Below are 19,430 nucleotides of genomic sequence, written 5' to 3'. Positions count from 1 at the left end.
GTGTTTTGCTGTGCCAGAGAGAAAAACAAGAGCCCTGGAATTGGTCTCGAATGGCAGTGAAATGCTCTGGCAAACCTTGTGAACCTAGAATGTGGTCCCACACGGTGCGGCAGAGTCAGGAAGTACCGTCTCACTGTGTCCACGTAGTTATGGGGGGGGGGTTCCAGCCCTATTTGGTTGCAGCACTGATGGCTACATCACTGGCCAACATTTAAAATATTGAGAGATTTTACATAAAAAGTTTGGATTTCAGCTTTGTTTGGAAAAGTAGAAGCTTTGGCAGTACTAGGTCCACGTTCTCACTTGGAATCACCTGGAAGCAGAGTAGCAACCACTCCCTTTAGATGGGATGTGTGCTTACCTAACAGTCCACTTATTTATATCACTTGCTTGGTCATGTAGATGTATGAATTTGTGATTACTGGTGTAGAACTTTAAAGAGTGCATTGTATTTTCACATGTAATAACCTTTTCATTTTGATCTTTTATAAGCCCTGTAAGGTTGGGCAGATATATTTTCCAGATAGACTTTCTGACTAAGCATAAGGTCATATGCCTGGAAAAGATTGGTTTGATATTTGAAAACAGGACTTCAAGCCTAGTAATTTCCCAGCTGAAGTACTCTCTCTTCTAGTTTGTCTTTCCCTTGAAAATCTGCCATGGTCTGTACCTAATTCAGCTGATGAGAGCCTGGTATAGTGAAACTGGGGTCCCAGATTAATGGTTTTGTTAGCCAGCAGCTTTTTCCTGATGACTGACTATGCCTTTAGTTTTTCTCAATATGAAATAGTTCTGTATATATTGTCACAACGGTGCTAAGTAATTATGAATTGTTCATTGCAGCTTTCTCTCATTTATTAAATATTTATGTATTTTTTTGAGATAGAGTTTTACTCTGTCACCTGGGCTATCTTGTAGAGGCATCATCATAGCTCACTGCAACCTCAAACTCCTGGGCTCAAGCCATCCTCCTGCCTCAGCCTCCCCAGTAGCTAGGACTATAGGCGCATGCCACCATACCTGGCTAATTTTTCTATTTTTTGTAGAGACGGGGTCTCGCTCTTGCTCAGGCTGGTCTTGAACTCTTGACCTCAAATAATCCTCCTGCCTCGGCCTCCCAGAGAGCTAGGATTATAGGTGTGAGCCACAGTGCCCAGCCTTTTCTTTTATTTTTTTAAAAAAGGTGGTTTCAAAGGCATTTCCTATTGGTAGATCAGTTGAATTATTTATCTGTATGAAGAGTGTTAATTGTTCTGGTTGTTCCCGATATACCATTACATAAAAGTTCAGACAGACAGGTGAGAGAAACCTCCAGGGAAGCTAGAAGTTGGCGGATGAAGGTCTAAAGGGACCCTTGGCATCCCTTGGGGATTATTACAAATATCCAGACTTCTTAGACTTCTGATGGGAAATGGGAATGGTAACAAATCAAGAATATCATAAATGTGTGGTATTATTATTTCTCACAAAGTTCCTATGAACAAGATTATCTTCTTACAAGGCACAATGACACTAAATCCATTTGGAGGCATCTATTAACAAAATCAATGAAAGAGCTCAGAATGAAAGTTGTTCTCCTTTGTAGGACTTAGGTATATTTATGATTTTGCTCTTGTTATCTTTAAACTTACATACTTTTGTAAAATGGAAGAATTATGTTTCACATCTTGTCTGTTCTCTTTTTCCCTTTTAGATTTGACTTCAAGAAATGTAAACTGCTCTATGAGAGTTTTTCCAACCAAACCAAGTCCATTAACTTGGTTTCCCATTCCATGATGGCTTTTGACACCCGCTATGCTGGGCAAAAGACCAGCCCTGGCCTGACAAATGTATTCAGCTGTATCTTTCAGCCCTCAAAGAACAGCAGCACTACCCACGGATCCATTCAGATTGAACTGCATTTCAGGTAGTAGATCCAAACACTGACTCCGCCATTCCTATGGAAACACTCCCTTTTGTGGCTAGTGAGCCAAGTCCATGTTGGCTTTAGAACATCAAAGGACCAAAAGGAATCACTAAAAAGAGAAGTAGATAATGGGTATTAGGGCAGCATACTGTGTATTGACATGTTATTCCTATAATCTTGCAGTTTCATTTATTGGCCAAAAGATGTCTCTGTTGCCTTAAAAATAAAAAAAGTAGTTCAGCATTGAGTTGAACCAGGCCCTTAAAATCAACCTCCCTGTAAACTGAAGACTGTTTTAATTTGTGAAGCAACTTGAGGAAGGAAGAAATTATGCTGGTTTAAGGAAAACAGAGAAGACTTTTGGTCTCTACAAATAATGGAAGAGAAGGTGGTTTTGGTTTAAACTACCTATTTATTCAAGTCTTGCGCTGACTTACTTGTTCATGGATAGAGTTTTTTACCTTTTTGAATTAGGTTATGTTTTTCTTATATTTTGTGAGGCAGTGTTGTATGTGTAAAGAGCATATATTTTGGAATCAGATCAAAACCTTAATCTACTACTTTTTAGCTGTGTGTCCTAAGACAAGTTGTTTAGCCTCTTTGAGCCTCAACTTCCTCTTCTATGAAATAGAAAAAAACAACTATATGTACCTCATTAGGTAGAAATAATAATTAAAATAATTCTGGCATATTGCTTGAGACAGATGGTAGCTGTTATTCTTACTGATGTGTTTGTGTTATTTTATGATATACTACTGTGGGATTTTATGACTGAGCCTAGGCCTGAAAACTGAAAAATTAGGTCTGATCTTAAGAAATCTTTCAATGAAAATCCAAAAGGAAACTTTTGGAACCAAGGTCAATTTCATTCTGTTAATGCTTAATGTCATCAAATACGTTGTAAGTATAAACCACTAAGTAAAAAGGCTGGGGAAAACTTTGTAGTTAAGCAAAAAAAGAAAAAAAATTATCAAGATTATTCTTATATTTATATGTTTATATTTCAGTGTACCGTTCAGAATTCCTAAGGGTTTAGGGTTTTTATTTTTTAATAGAGAGAGGTCATAATCTCTCCATATGCCTTTAGGAAGTTTAACAAAGTGGATATTTAAACTTTTGTATGAACTTTTAAAAAGTTCAGTGGTAGGAATGCTAGTTGCCTCTCATCGGACCCTGCTGTGAGGTAGTTACTTGATCTGTAGTCAGTTTAATCCTTACAAGTCTGCACAGTGGGTCACTTCTTCCTCATTTTACAGATGCGAAGATAGACACTTGGAGAAGGGTTAAGTAATTCTTCCCCCCTTTTTTTCCCCTGGCTGGATTTACTGAATAATTAAGTAACTCTTTTTAAGGTTACACGGTTAGTAGGTCAAGTAGTCAGAGCTTAAACCTGGGTCTCTGACTTAAAAGCCCATGTCCCTTCTAAGAGTCTTCAGGCTTACCAGGTTTCTCATTATTGGTCTGATGGCAATGAGATGATAAGATAGTTGTGTTTTGCAGTTCCTTTGTTTGAAGATGTTTATTTGGACAAGAGGCTTGCATATGTTTGGTCCATCTGCAGAAACAATTTCTTTTTGAGTTTGTTTTATTATTATAGATCTGGCTTCCTAAACCATCAGCTAGTTGTCTCACGTGTCATATTTTTAATGTACAAGGAGCCTCAAAATATTACTTGATTTATATATTAAAGGCATATATAATTTCTTGGAGTCGAATAATAAAGTCTTACCTTGGCTCTTGCTAACAGAAATACCATTGTTAGTGAGAGGAGTAAAATGTTCTCTTGATTGGAAATTTTGAACGCCTTCCGTGTCTCAAGAAGAATTACTCTTCTGTTGGGATTTTTACATGTCAAATATAAATCACTTCACAGTGTTTAAAGGCTTGAAATATTTTCCAGAAAAGGGATTCAACACACTGTGACTTTCCAGTTAGTGCATAGTTCTGACAATCTATGTTTAAACTGGGGTGGAAAAATTTTACTGAGGGCAACATTTTTTCTCTATTACAAAAGAGTAGAGTGTTTCTGTGAAAAATGCTGTCTCTGTAAGAAGGAGACATGCATCACGATGCCCTTTTACTAGAGGCAGCGAGTCAGGTTTAGGAGAAATGAGAGACTAGAGAAAATAGCCTTAGAAAAATAGCTTTAAATCAGCTTTTCCCAAATAAAAGCACCATTTAGCACAGGGGACCAGGTACATGTACATGTAGCTAGAGCCCCAGAGACTCTGTTTTGGGCTTCAGAACCCAGTTCAATCCAGAAAATCCTGTGTAAGTATGTCCCTAGCCCATGCGCCTTTTGTCCTACCCATCTGGGTAGGGTAGGAGTAATATCCTACCCATTAGTAGGCCTGGCCTACTAATATACTAGTAGGCCTGAGTACAGCCCCTGACTGCACCGTGGTTTGAGGCCAGGCCTGAGGGTCCTCCTCGGGTTTTCACTCCAGATAGAGAATTTGAAGTAATGGGGGCTATAAAACAAGTGCTCCCCTCCTCCCTCAACTCCATCTCTAGGTTGCTTAGGTATATCCCATGGTAAATGTCATCTTATTTGTTCTCCTTCTCAGGCTAAAAGATCAATTTCAGCTAGAGAAACTACCTAGTACTAGTATGTTAACTTTGTGTTTATAAAGAAGTGATCCTAGACATCAAATAAAGAGTGCCTCACTGATCTTCTTAAAATAGCCTATATGGAAGGAAAGTGGCATTTATCAAATAACTGTTGTGTGCCTGGTGCTTTATTTCTTATGATATTAATATTCCTCATTTTATAAGTGAGGAAACAGGCTGAGAGAAGGTAACTAACTTACCCAAAACAGCATAACTTGTAAAGAAGGTAGCTAACTTACCCAAAACAGCATAACTTGTGACAGTATTTAAGTCTGGTTCTTTGACTTCAAAGCCTGTGTTCTTTCTATACTAGAGTTTTTCAGCCTTAGCACTTACTGACATTTTGAAGGTCAGATAATTCTTTGCTGTCTTGTGCATTGTGGGATGGTTAGCAGCATCTCTGGCCTTTACTTGCTAGACGCCAATAACAACCCTCCTGCCCCCACCCATCCTCCCGTTGCTATTGCAATCAAAATGTCAATCAAAAATGTGTCCAGACATTGCCACATGTTTTCTGGGGAACAAAATCATCCCAACTGAGAACACTGGGCTACACTATTCTGCTTTCTTATAGCATATTCCTTCTTGTTTAAAAATATGACCTAGTTATTCACTGAATGTGTTATTAAACCAGTGTTCAGAGTTTATTGATACTTGAAACTGGCAGTTTAGAAAATATTGGGATACCACGTGCCAAAACCGAGTAATACATTTGCAGGTTATTGAAATACTAAGTTTGTTTTTCAAATTTTATTTTTTCTGTCTTCTTTCTTGTAGATCTACCAAGGATTCCTCCTGTTTTACAGTAGTTCTCAACAATCTCCGTGTGTTTCTCATATTTGACTGGCTACTCTTAGTCCATGATTTTCTCCACACTCCCAGCGATATCAAGAAACAAAATAATGCTACTCCTTCTCGCCATCGTAACTCTAGCAGCGAATCTGCTAGAGTTCCCAAAACTGTAAAGAGTGGAGTGGTTACCAAGCGATCTTCCCTTCCTGTGTCCAATGAAAGGCACCTGGAGGTCAAAGTCAATGTAACAGGTGATTCTATATAGATGTGATTCAACTGGTGCTTAGTTTGGATGTTAGGCTCAGTATCAGTCTTACAGGGTGATTTCTCTGTTGCTTCATTTTCTGACATGAACACTTATACATTTGTATCTTTTACAGACCAAGTGTCAAAGTTCTTGACCTCCATTTTCAGGTGTGAGTTGCCTGGCCCACTGAAGGCTATAGGGTCTCTTGTCCCTCTCCTCTGCCTGCCTAGTGCATGTGCCTGGCCTGAGGGCCCACCTGGGCAGTGGTCTTTTTTCCCAATGTGAAATCTGGCTTCAATTTTCTGTTTGATCTTTAGGGCCCCAACAGATGTGCATTACTGAGTTTAGACAAATCTGGTATGTGAAAAATCTCAATTTTGAAGATAAATAAGTGAAGGTATTGTTATTTTCTTTACAAAAAGAATATTTTCCCATATAGATGGATTTACTATTTTTGTTGGCTAGTAAACTCTTCCAGTGCATCTGTATATATTTGTTTATTGCTATGTTTGTGATACCCCTACTTTTCAATGGCTTTGATGAAGCTGGCTAGCACAATGCATTTTAAATGGGTTCAGTTACAAAAGCTTCATCTGTACCTGGTTTTTGATGAAAACACAGTGTAAAACAGAGTGAATTTGCCATGCACAAATGAGTAGAAAACTGTCTGCACGTACTGATTTAAAAAATCTCGACATTAACTTGGTCTGCTTTCTTTGTAAACAACTTTGTGAACAGCGCATAGATGGCAGATAGTGTCTTATGATGCCTGACCAACATTAGTACCTGAATCTACTTCCTGCGATTTTCAATCAGGGCATCACTTGGAGAAAGGATGATTTTCTGAGCTTCTGAATCTGTTAGGCCTCCCGGGAGAACTGGAATGCGTTTCTCCCTAGCTTAAAAATATATGCTAAAGAGGCCGAGTGTGATGGCTCACGCCTGTAATCCTAGCTCTCTGGGAGGCCAAGGCGAGCGGATCCTTTGAGCTCAAGAGTTGGAGACCAGCCTGAGCAAGAGCGAGACCCCCGTCTCTGCTAAAAAAAAAAAAAAAATAGAAATTAGCTGGACAACTAAAAATATATATATAAAAAATTAGCCGGGCATGGTGGTGTGCGCCTGTAGTTCCAGGTACTTGGGAGGCTGAAGCAGAAGGATTGCTTGAGCCCAGGAGTTTGAGGTTGCTGTGAGCTAGGCTGACCCCACGGCACGCTAGCCTGGGCAGCAGAGTGAGACTCTGTCTCAAAAAAAAAAAAAAAATATATATATATATACATATATATATAGTAAAGAGAGAAACCACATCCCAGTCTTTTCTGCCACTGCAGTGCTCTGTTGGTTGAGCTGTACCTGGCCAGACACAGAGAATTTATTCAGAATGACAGTGAAGCGGAATGTCGACAGACATCTTGGAGAACAAATCTTACTGGTTACCGTTCTTGCCGGGTGGAAACGGGCTGCTTTGTTTGCAACAACCTGGTGTTTTCCGGCTTCCTAGCTTTGGCGCGATTGACAATGCTGTCCTTTTCAGGCACCGAGTTTGTGGTCGTTGAGGATGTGTCCTGCTTCGATACCAATGCCATTATTCTAAAAGGCACCACAGTGCTTACCTACAAGCCCCGATTTGTCGACCGCCCCTTTTCAGGAAGTTTGTTTGGCGTCGAGGTAAGAAGTCTACGTGTCGATCACAGCACTACATGTTTGGCTCAAGAGAAAAACATCTGGAAGAGAATTTTACCTCCTAAACTTCCATTAGTGGACATAATTCATGGAACTGGAGGACCCTTGCCCTCTTTTCCTCTTTGTTTTCTTCTTAAATCTACTAGGTTATTCTAATGTGTGAATTCAGTCCTCTAATTATGCAGAGGGAATTTACCCTCCCTTCCTCAAGAAGTACAAGGAGACTCTTCTAGTCCCCATTACCCTGTCAGGCACTTTGTTGCATCCTCTACTGCTACAGGTCTGATTCTTGACAAATTTGTGAAGGTGGTAGGCCAGAGTCTTCATTTCCCCTGCATGAGCGCAGCTCTGTGAACATCCAGGGCTTTGGAGTAATGGAAACTCATTTATAAAAGGTGTTAAGGATTTTTTGTATTATCCTCTCAGGAATATCTGATCTTTAAAAGGGCAGCTCTAGACAGTCATGCCTAACCTAAAGGAGCACGTCTCTAATAATGGCGCTTTGAGCTCTGATGTAATCTCATGAAGGAGATAATTTGCATTACAGTGGCCTTTTTAGCTTAAAAATTTCATGATGTTCGTAATTCACTGATCTTAGCTAATATTCCTCTTGTTAGAATATTTGGTCAGAGTTCGTCTCACTTTACAATTGAACTTTTCATTCCTTTTTCTTTCCAGTGGCATTGTTAGGAGGTTGAATGAATAAAACTTATTTTCACTGTCAGCTGTATATGGTACTTTTTTGGGGGGGGTTACATATAGCTGAAAAAAACCTGTAGGGATTTCACTTCTTGACCACTTATTTCTCTCATGTAAAGAAACCTCAGTTTGAGAGGAAGAGTTTGCATGCTGGTGTGATGTGAGTTGATTATGAAATGGCAATTCATCTACTTTCCAAGCCACCACAATACCAGCTTTGAATGGAAAATCTTGGTGATTGATTAATGAACTGTCAGGTACAATTGGGTTTTGTATAGCAGAATCCCCTGAAGGAAAAAGGAAAATGAAAGTTTCCTGCTCCAGAGTCTTAGAAAAACTACATGGCAAAATATTTGAGATTGCTGTAAACTCTTTTGATTCTTATTCTTTAGGCAGCACAATTGTATCTGAATTTTAAGACCTGCTTGATACATCATTGGAGGAGAATTTGCAAAGTCTAAGTTAATTTTGAATATGGCAAAGGACCTTGGTGTCACATGTTTTTCAATAGCACCAAAGGGTAGGGGGACAAAGGAGATCAAATTGAATGCTCTGTTCTTTCCTCTGTACTTTTCTTGAGCAAACAAAATAATTTGGTCCTAAATTGAGAGTCCTCTCTCCCTCCCTGACTTCTTCCTTCTCTTTCCCCACAAATATATTTATTTTTTAGTGTTTTATTCTATAATAATAGAACATTTCAAACATATGCAAAGTAAACAGAAAAATGTAATGAACTCCATATTCACTGAGCTTTAATAATTAATGTATTTATTTCTAATTATAAAATTATGAGAGGAGGGAAAATAACCTATCTTGCCACATGTCATTTCTGTTGACATTTTGATGTGTTTTTTTCATTGTGAAAATGAAATACATTTCGCATTATTTCCTTAGGCTACTTCCTATAGAGAAATAGGATTATTGGCTCAAAGGATGTGAGATTTTTAAGCCTGTTGGGAGGTATTGCTGAACTGCCTTTTCCTGTGGGTGAACCACTGTACCTGCTCTTGGCAGTGGGTGAGAGTATCAGCCTTATTCTTCACAATATTTATTTCAGTGTTTGTTATGGGTCTTGTGATAATACAGGGCTGATTCTTGTGAGATAGTTTCTTTTTGCGCTGATGGTTAGACCCTTCTTAAATCAAACATTAATTCTTGCCATATTGCATTTCATTCTTTAGGTATTTTCATGTCGACTTGGGAATGAGCATGATACAGCTCTTTCAATTGTTGATCCCGTACAAATTCAAGTGGAGTTGGTCGGAAATTCTTCATATCAGAATAGTTCAGGGTTGATGGATGCATTCAATAGTGAAGATTTTCCACCTGTCTTAGAGGTAATGATGCAAAATCTATAGAATACATTGATATACTGAAATGCTTTTCTACATACGCAGTCTTATTTACTCTGAGCCAACAACATTGTAGTTACTTCAGCAAATGCAAAATAAATATGGTATTGTCTCTGTCCTAGAAGATCCTGCAGTCTTAGGGAGGATAAAAGATCTTTTCCTTGGCCTGGTATCTTGAAGTTCTATAGAATTTAACCAAAACTCAGAACTCCTTATAGAAAGGAATATTAATTGTGAGTGGGGCCCAAAGTAAGATGAGTGTGGGAGGAAGGGTAGGCTGCAGTTAGGCAGAGAGGAGGAGGGACAGTTAGGTCTGCCTGGAGCAAAGAGGTATGTAGGGAAGTAAGGAGGATTCAGGAGGATTCAGCGTGACGCAAGGGAAGAAAGGCTTGAGAATTGGGTGCTTGATTTCTTTGGTAGAGGGGGAAAAATCAATCCATTTGAACCATAGGAGATTGAAAGAGAGAGAGAGAGAGAGAGGGAGAGGGAGGGAGAGAGAGAGAAGGCGTTCTGACTTTTGGTCTTAGTGGTACCTCACAGGAAAAAAAAGTTAATAAAGTACCATCAGTCATCCAGATTCCCTGTTTCTGCAGTGGTCTGGTGTTGGTGCCTGTGCTGCCTTTCTTTACCACTGCTGGCTATACTGCAAACCTCTGAGGAAGACTGGGTGTCAGGAAATATTAGTGTCAAAGTTGACTCATTAAAAGTTATGGAAGAGTTAAATTTTGCTGGTCAGTTTGTTTCAGAAATTAGAAAAATTAAATATAATAGATCCATGCAAAATAGATTATCAAAATATTGCTAACAGGTGGTCCTTCCTCCCTCAGAGCCATTCTCTGATCCTCTGCTTTGATGATTAATGTACTGGTATGAAAGTCATCCTGCTGAAATACTAATTGCTCTAGTAATTATTCTAGCTTAGTATTTTCTATTTGGTGCAGTTTTGTGGCCATTTAGTCTTATAGCTGAGACGTCTTACCTTATGGTTATTAGTGCTTAATTTCAAGACCTTTGCAGTCTTTTAAATGAGAAATTTGCTGTAGTATCTGTCGAACTCTTAGAACTTGAAATAGGAATTATATCTGTAAGAGGTGTGGATGCAAAATCAAGTGCAACTTTAAACAATTGCCTTTACATTTTGTTAGATTCAGTTACAAGCCCTGGATATCAGACTCTCCTATAATGACGTTCAGCTGTTTCTTGCTATCGCAAAATCCATCCCAGAACAAGCTAATGCTGCAGCGCCGGACTCAGTGGCCTTGGAGGCCAACGCTGTTAGCAGTTACCTTCCAGGTGCATCTCGAGTTGGAGAGGAAATCAGAGAAGGGACAAGACATACCTTAGATCCTGTCTTGGGTAGGTGTTTAACTATAAAACCCACTCAGTCTACCTAATAATGCTCTTTCTTTTTAACTCTTAAAATTTTCTTTTGCACAATTAAATTGTTCAGAGTCTAATTGTATGTCATTAAGTATAAGTGTTAGTCATAAGTTTGACTCTCATTTTTTTAAGTTTAAGAACAAACAGAACACCCCAAACCAACTGCTCTAGCTTGTACAATTTTCCCTCTTATATTGTCTTCCAGAGTTATATGGGTAATGCTAAAGTTTAGTTTTAAACTTTGAGAATTCTATTCCAAAGTTATGGGGATAACACTATTTTAATTTTAAGCTTTTTTTTTTAATATTATTCTTTATTTTTATTTTTTTATTAAGTTTTTTTTTAATTTCAGCTCATTATGGGGGTACAAAAGTTCAGGTTATATATATTGCCCATGCCCACCCATCCCCCCAAGTCTGAGCTTCAAGCATGTCCATTCCCTAGACAGTGCACATCGCACTCATCACGTAGGTATGCACCCATCCCCTCCCCCACCCCCAGTATACCTACTTAATTTTAAGCTTTTTAAAAACACAGTCAATATAAGGAAAAGAGGGCAGGCTTGGTGGCGCACACCTGTAATCCTAGCACTTTGGGAGGCTGAGATGGGATGATTGCTTGAGGCCAGGAGTTCAAGACCAGCCTGAGTAGCATAGCTAGACTTTGTCTCTACAAAAAAATAATAATAATAAATAGTCAAGTGTAGTGTCATGTGCCTGTAGTTCCAGCTACTCAGGAGGCTGAGGCAGGAGGATCACCTGAGCCTAGGAGTTTGGGGCTGTAGTGAGCTATGATGACACCACTGCACTCTAGCCTGAGTGACAGAGTGAGACCCTGTCTCTCTCTTTCCCTCCAAAATGTTCAGGGTACACTTGATAGAAGTCTCTAATAAGGAGCCTATTTTTGTTTAGAGAAATGAAGTGTTTTACTCACCAGTTTCTGAATTTCTTTTCTTTTTTTCTTAGTTTATGGATTAATTTACATAAAATTATTTGTAAAAATTGTATACCATTTTTTCCCTAGAGTTACAGCTGGCTAGACTGCAGGAGCTGGGATTCAGCATGGACGATTGTCGCAAAGCTCTTTTGGTGTGTCAAGGTAATTTGAATGAGGGCTCCACTGTCTGTTGCTTGTCTTGATAATAAGCTTCCTTCCCATTTCCTCCCCTGTTGTGCAAGGTGACTTAGAGAGCTGAGTGTATTTAGAAGACCTTTATGTGTCCTTTGTGGACTGAATGTAATCTTGGGTCAGTAATCATAATGAGCAGCGGTATTGTACAGTGGATACAAGTGTGGGCTCTGCAGCTGACTGTGTTCAGATCCCTTCCCTGCTGCTCATTAGCTACTTATTAGTGACTTTGGGCAAGTTGCTTAGCCTCTCTGTACTAGTGTTTCCTTATCTATAAAATCAGAGTAAGAGGCCCTACCTCAGAGGTTTGATAGAAATAAGTTACTGTATGCTAAGCCTTTAAGAAAGTGCCTGGGCCGGGCACAGTGGCTCATGCCTGTAATCCTAACACTCTGGGAGGCAGAGGTGGGTGGATCGTTTGAGCTCAGGAGTTCGAGACCAGCCTGAGCAAGAGTGAGACTCTGTCTCTACTAAAAATAGAAAGAAATTATCTGGACAACTAAAAATATATAGAAAAAATTAGCATGGTGGCGCATGCCTATAGTCTCAGCTACTCGAGAGGCTGAGGCAGGAGGATTGCTAGAGCCGGGAAGTTTAAGGTTGCTGTGAGCTAGGTTGACACCACGGCACTCTAGCCCGGGCGACAGAGTGAGACTGTGTCTCCAAAAAAAAAAAAAAAAAAGTGCCTGGCACACAGTGAGAACTCTCTAAACGTTAGCCACGGTTGCGAGTGGTGGTGCAAATGGTGGTGACACTGGTAATCAGGACCGTGTCTCCTGTGTGCCTGTCTCCGTGTTCTCTTGTTGAATCCTCATAGCCCTTGGAGGGAGACATTGTTAGTTTCACTTCAGGTGAGGAAACTGGCTCAGATAGGTTAAGTAGATTCATTAAATAAACTTGTCTGAGGTGAGGTCTCAGTCTCCTACGATGGGTTTAAAGCTGGGTCTGCCTGACTCCAAAGCCTGTGTTCTTTCCAGTTGCATCTCACTTCCTTTCCACCTCCCTCTTTGTCCTCCTTTCTCTTAAAAAAGAGAAGCACAGCCCAGCTGTATTTCCTTCCAGTCTTTACTTGAATGCACTCTCTCTCTTTGTACTTTTCTGTGTGTTATGGACATTATATCTATACACATGTAATATTTCATTAATGTGTATTGGTAGATTGTATTGAAAATATAATTTTATAGTCTTTTAAATAATATTGAATTATTTATTGAATTATAATTTTACAATCTTAATATATTACAGCATCTTCCCATCTCATTAAAATTATTTGTAAATATTGATATTTTTATGTTGACTCTAAGGATATATTGTAATTTAACCAATCTTTACTTGTTTTTCAATATTATACACACACAGTTCTGTAATAATCATTTTTTGGTGTCAACTTTTATCTGTGTCTTTTAAGTATTTCCTTGGTAGAGAGACTAGTATTTTAAATACTTGATCAAAAGGTATAGATGTATTTTTTAGGCTCTTTACTTGAATTGATAAATCTTTTTCTAAAAACATTGTATCCAGGTTACATTCTAGCCAATTATGTGTGAAAATGCTTGTCTCACAACGTAATTATTTTCATTAACTATTACCTTTTTCATTCTGAAAAAAATGAAAGTGGATAACACTAGTTATCAAGTGTTCCTTAGTTTTATTCTACCCTAGCCATCATTGCTTTTTGATTTATTAATTTTATACCCCTTAATGTTTACTTTGCCTATGTTTTTACTCTTTGTGTAACAATTCAAATACATTTAAAAAAATTTCTTAAGAGCCTTTTGGATTTCTTTGTTAATTTTTATTTCTTCATTAACTAAAGCCTAGTTCCATCTGTCTAAAGATGATAATAGCAACTAATGTTTATAGAGCCTTTATTATATGCCAGACTCCTGCTCTGAGAACTTTACATGTACTTGTCATTTCTTCCTCCTGTCAGTCCTCTTAAGTGGGTGCTGTAGGGCAGCAGTCCCCAACCTTTTTGACACCAGGAACCAGTTTCATGGAAGACAATTTTTCCACGGACTGAGGGTGGAGAGGTGGGGTGTCATGGGTTGCTGGGAGGTGGTGCGGAGCTCAGGTGGTAAGACGTGGCCCATTTCCTAACAGGCCACAAACCAGTACTGGGCCATGGCCCAGGGGTTGGGGACCGCAGCTGTAGGGCACAAAGAGAGGAAGTAACTTGTCCAAGATCTAACAGCTAGTAAGTATAGAACCAGGATCTGAAGCTGAACCATCTTGCTCCAGAGCCCATGCACTTGACCACTTACACTGTTCCATGTATTGGCCTCTGGTGATTTATAAGTATGGGGTTACATTGCTTTGCTTTGCTGTTTTGGGGGGGGTGTTAATAATCTGATTATATTCAAGCAGCTGTTATTTAACAGTTGCATATTACCCATGTGCAATTCTGTATTGCTCTCTGTTCTCAAGGAATGTGTGATTGGTTGAGAAGACACATTATACACAAAGTAAGACATTTAAGGATAATTACAAAGTAGCACATCAGTGTGCACAGGACTTCATAATGAAGATTAAGTACTGAAGTACCAAGTGGCACTTAGAATTCAGATCCTCTCCTGTTCCCCTCTCTCCTTCAACAGGTGTCATAGTAGAGGAGGATGGCTTCTTAGAAGCATTTTGAGCCAAGTCTTGAAGGGTGTGGTAAACTTGAGTGGAAGGTGTGCAACAAAGAGAGTCTCATTCAATTTGCCTAAAAGGAGAATTGCTATCATGCTGGGGGTATTTTTCTCCTTTTTTTAAAGGTCTAAGAATACTTCTAGCATCGAGACTTTCTGGGGCTGCCCAGCAGGTCTCTATAAAACTTTGTTTCTCTATGAGTTGCCAGGGTAGCTGTGGAAACTGGTGGAATTGATCACTTTTTAATTTCTTTGAAGGCCAATTGAAAAAGGCAGCAAGTTGGTTGTTTAAGAATGCGGAACCTCTGAAGTCTCTTTCCCTGGGCTCTAACAGCCGAGATAGCCTGGGGGCTGTGCCAGCACCGTTCATCTCTGGAGTGGAGATCAAAGCTGAGAGTGTTTGCATCTGCTTTATTGACGACTGCATGGACTGTGATGTTCCTCTCGCTGAGCTCACCTTTTCCCGTGAGTATTGTCCTGATTTTCAGATTCATCTGGAATATTTTCGGTGATTGCTGAATTATTTGGAGCCTGCCTTTTTTTTTTAATGTTATTCATGCTGTCCTCTACTTAGTTGTATGGGTGAAATTTAGATAATGGTTTCACATATGTTTTTCATTATCTGTATTTTAAAGAAATTTGTATTTATTTGCCATATGTGGCCTTCAGCCTATAGTTTGAAAATAATAGAAATTGTCATTGATAAAATTTCCATTGTATTAATAGCTCTAGCTAAATAATTCCCCATCTCTCCATTTTTTGTATCTTTTTATGTATCTAAAGATTGTAGTGAATACTGTTACTAAAAGCATTTAAAAGATAAGCTCAGAAAATAGTGGTTCTACTGTATTTATCTCTTGGAAATTAAAAAAAACCCAGAATCTTATTGGAAAGCTCACCTCTGAGTCGCCTTCATAGGGCCATGTGAGGGGCAATATACTATTCATTTGTGAGCTGTGCTTTAGTAGAATGGAGACCAGGGTAGGAGGACTTTATCCTTAAGTGCATTGTTGCAGGCAGTGTTAACATGAGGACGGTAAATGAATATCTCATTGCTGTGTTTACTCTTAATTTTCCATTGTTTCAATTTTGCCAGCCTCTTCTCCCTTCAAGTAAAGTTTGATTCTGGGGCTTTAATTTGACCTTCTGTACATTGTAGAGGTTGTCCTTTTCCTTGTGCTTCTAGGCACCTCCAGGGTCACTTGATTAAAAGTAACAGCTGGAATTTTGGCTGTTTCCATGGATATCTTTTCTGCAGAGAATAATTATATGATTTCTTATTTTTCTACGGTAATCTTAAAATTTTGAGCTAATATTTGTCAGGACATGTTTACTCTTATCACGCTGCCGCCTTTTCATATATTCAGGTAGAAATTTCTTTTTAATATTCTCATAGGCTTGCCATACATCGGGGTGCCAGAAATCTGTAATCAAGATAAGTAGTATTTTAACGTAATATTTTTAAAAGCCAAAATTGATACAAAAAATGATAAAATATCAAAATTTTGTGCGAGACCATCAGTATTAGCTATAAGTAACGTTTCTTAATGTGATTTGTCTGCAAGAGACAAATCCTGTCCTGTCTTGCCACTGCGGTAAGATTTTGCTTTCATTGCAGGTCTGAATTTTCTTCAGCATGTAAGAACTAGCCCTGAAGGCTACGCCCATTTCACCCTTTCTGGAGATTATTATAACCGTGCTCTGTCAGGTCAGTATAAAGCATATGTTGTGATGGGATTTAAAAAATACATTTAAATGTTTGCCTGGACCTATTGCCACATAAATTTTACATGAGGGAAGTAGGTGGGAGGGTGGGACAAGGAAAGATTAAAAGCAAGTGACCACATAAACACAGAATATGAAGATTCTCTATTTTTCTAAAAACATATCTGGTATGTTGCAACTGAATTATTAAAAAGATGTTTTATAGTTAATTCTTTGTGATCCTGCATTTTGGCTCATTCTAGAATTTGCTATTGCTCAGTAGTGGAGGATTATTTGTTTGGCCCTATGAGTAGCTAAATTTCAAGGGTGATTTATGCCCTTAACCATTTTAAACCTCAAATCTCTCTCCCCACTGGGCTTATTTATTTTATTAGATGTGTACTGAGTCAGTGACAATGTATATTCTGCCTTACCTACTCCCTAAATAAAACATAGTTGATCAGAGCAAGCTGGATTTGGGGCAACATAAAATCTGGATAATACTGCAAGCATTTTGGTTTCTTCCCTCCCATTGGAAAGACCAAGGTAAAGCTCTATACAGGTTGAAATTCAGAAGCCGCCATAATTAGGGCCAAATGGTTTGAGCTGTGAACTTCTTTGCCTCAAGGGAGTTTACAGAAGTTCTCATTGGAATTCCTAGTGGGTGTGGACGGAGGAAGCAAAATAGTGCTTTGCAGTCCAAGGCTTAGCCTGTGAGTGATTGTTGCCTTTGCTTTCAATGAGAAATTAAGCCTTAATTTGTTGTGTTGCTGTTGATCGTTCTAGAGTATATATCACATTTAATTTTATGTTAACGTTTTTCTTGTGTTCTAGATTCACTTAAAGATAACATTCTTATTTCCTCATTGTTCAAAATATTTCACTTTAGGATAATGGCCCAGGTCTTTCTGATTGAGAGAAACTCTTGCAGGGCATATGGTAGCTATTTTTCTGAGAATCATTTATTTTCCCAGACCAAATATTGCTTACTTTTAAAGTTGTATGAACATATTCAGGTCACTAAGTGCCAAATAGTGTAAGGAGAATAATGTACCTATTCTCTGTTAAATATTGGATTGGATTTGCTCTATGGCTGATTGAGTATATGTAAAAAATCTGTTAAAAAATTAACTTGCCTTAAAAAGTTGAGACTTTCAAATCACAATGAGATACCGTTTTTCACACCCAACAGATTGGCCAAAATTAAATGTGACACTACTAAGTATTAGTGAAGATTGAGCCATAGTCCCTGCTCTTAGAATTGTAAATTGGTACAACTACCCTGGAAAACAATTCGGTATGACCTAGTGAAGTTGAGCATAAGCATATTGAACAACCAGCATTACATTGCTGCTAGGGCTGTACCCTAGAGGCCACCTTGCCTGTGTGTACTAGGAAACGTGCACAAGATTGCTTGTAGTAGTATTCTTCCCAGTGGCAACAAAACTGGAATCAACTGAATGTCTTTCGGAAGTAGAATGGGTAAATAAATTGTATACTCATCAGTGGGTTACTGTTCAGCAGTGGAAAAAAATGTGCCACAGCAACCTGCATCAGTATGATGTAAAAATATGCTCAAAAACATGCTCAAAGATGTGTTGTTGAGTAAAAATAGAAACTTAAAAAAGAATACGTACAGTTTCCATTATGTGAAGATCACAAACAGGACAGATTAGTCAGTATGTTTTAAGAAACATAACATATACATGCATGGCAAAATTATAAAGAAGAGCAAGGAAATGATTAACTATAAAAATTCAAGCTAATGGTTACCTGGAGTTGTGTGGGAGCGGGTTGGCAGGAAGGAGGGAAATGAGATGGGGGAGTGGCACTCGGGAGCTTCACAAGAACTTGTAATTTTCTATTTTGGAAGTTGAATAGTGTGCACATGAGTGTTTGTGGTATTAATAGTCTTTATACATTTATGTTGTTTATATACCTTTTGTACATATAAAAAAGTTAATGAGCCCCCAAATGTACCTATTCATTCAACCAATGGATTGTTCCTGTAACCAGGAGAATCAAATTTAATAATTATTTTAGCTGCTGTATTATTTTTCCAACCTGAGTCTGAGACTCTTTTTCCATCTTCAGGCTCAAGAACAGGTCCTGCCTGCTCTTTAATGAAAGAGGTCATGTGTACCCCTTGCCCTCCTTCCTGCCACCTCTGAAAGACTATGGTGGGGTGCATATGCTTTTCCACTGTATCCCCTGGACAACACAGACACCTGTAGGGTGAAATGTAGCTGAAGGTGGTGCTTTTGTTGTGAAATTGAATTGGAAATAAAATGCTATTAAGCTCCACTTCATCCTTGCTGAGTGTTTGTGAACAGTGTTCCCCTGTAAACTCTTGATATCTGCTGAACAGATGTCTTATTTCCTGTGTTCTTTTAGGCTGGGAGCCGTTTATTGAGCCATGGCCATGCTCTGTATCCTGGCAACAACAGGCAGCTAGTCGTCTCCATCCTCCTCGACTGAAGCTGGAAGTCAAGGCCAAGCCCCGATTGGATATCAATATCACTTCTGTACTAATTGGTGAGGAGAGAGTTGTCTTTCATAGATGGGTACCTTTCTGTGCATAAGTTCCGAGTCTGGAAGACTGTTAATCCTAGTTTAGCAAATACATGGGCCCATGCCAGGCATCACTTATTCATTAGGGCTGCTTTCCTGATAAATCCTGAGATGTTCTCATGATTCTTCTCAACCCATTTCTCCAGAGTTGGCATCCCATATTAATGGATCTGTGATCAAGCAAGAGTTTAGACTACTTGGGAAACATAAATGGCCATGATGAACTCTCTCCTCATAATGCTTAGTCACTGGGGTTCATTAAATGTCCTGGAAGGGAGTTTAGATTCACTTCTTTTAGGCTATTCACAGAATAATTCTTAAAAGGTATGATTTTGAACCCTGTCTTTGTAGCAGAGTTAGTTGCTTATATTGTTTTCCATCAAGTAGCACATTGATCTAACTCTGGAAATGACTTGCTTAAAGGGTTGCCAAGCTAATGTTGTGTGTTCTGAAAGTTTCTTTGGCAATACTGAAATATACATCCCTGGATTTGATGTAGTGAAAGAGAACCACTTAATTCTTGTATTTCAGTCATTTGAAAGTAGTAATATTATCATACAATCAGGTAGTATGTATCTTCACTATGAAGACTCACATCTCGTTTGATTAATTGATATATGTGATCTGATTTTGGAAATGCTGTAGTAATCTTTGAGTGATAACATGTACTGTTGGAAATTGTGAACTTTCTTCAGTGCGCATGTTGGATTGAGGCTATTAGAGTATTC

The 19,430-nt window shown here is 38.7% G+C and overlaps 1 protein-coding gene and 1 long non-coding RNA gene across 9 annotated transcripts in view; one reads left to right on the top strand and one right to left on the bottom strand.

The window, feature by feature from the left end:
- VPS13D (vacuolar protein sorting 13 homolog D) overlaps positions 1-19,430 on the top strand; it is a 248,099-nt gene that overhangs the window by 67,752 nt on the left and 160,917 nt on the right. For all 6 annotated transcript variants that reach the window (XR_006733919.1, XM_045546090.1, XM_045546092.1 and 3 more), the window contains exons 30-38: positions 1,694-1,906; positions 5,294-5,559; positions 7,087-7,220; positions 9,116-9,271; positions 10,432-10,642; positions 11,690-11,764; positions 14,686-14,892; positions 16,046-16,135; positions 18,526-18,666. Coding sequence is in view for 5 of the 6 variants with exons in the window: in XM_045546090.1 (XP_045402046.1) it covers positions 1,694-1,906; positions 5,294-5,559; positions 7,087-7,220; positions 9,116-9,271; positions 10,432-10,642; positions 11,690-11,764; positions 14,686-14,892; positions 16,046-16,135; positions 18,526-18,666 (1,493 nt within the window). In the remaining variant the exon portion in view is untranslated. The remainder of the gene's footprint in view (positions 1-1,693; positions 1,907-5,293; positions 5,560-7,086; positions 7,221-9,115; positions 9,272-10,431; positions 10,643-11,689; positions 11,765-14,685; positions 14,893-16,045; positions 16,136-18,525; positions 18,667-19,430) is intronic.
- The window catches only part of LOC123634458, a 40,387-nt gene that overhangs the window by 10,774 nt on the left and 10,183 nt on the right, over positions 1-19,430 (bottom strand). The window contains exon 3 of one of the 3 annotated variants that reach the window (XR_006733922.1): positions 15,351-15,851. The exons of the other annotated variants lie outside the window; for them this stretch is intronic. This is a non-coding gene — a long non-coding RNA (uncharacterized LOC123634458). Of the gene's footprint in view, positions 1-15,350; positions 15,852-19,430 lie in introns of those variants that run through there. 3 annotated transcript variants of the gene reach the window in all.

The sequence above is a fragment of the Lemur catta genome, chromosome 3 (assembly GCF_020740605.2).
Source record: "Lemur catta isolate mLemCat1 chromosome 3, mLemCat1.pri, whole genome shotgun sequence".
NCBI lineage: Eukaryota > Metazoa > Chordata > Mammalia > Primates > Lemuridae > Lemur > Lemur catta.
Note: the sequence above shows the minus strand (reverse complement) of the source record. Positions and strands in the feature narration are given on the sequence as shown.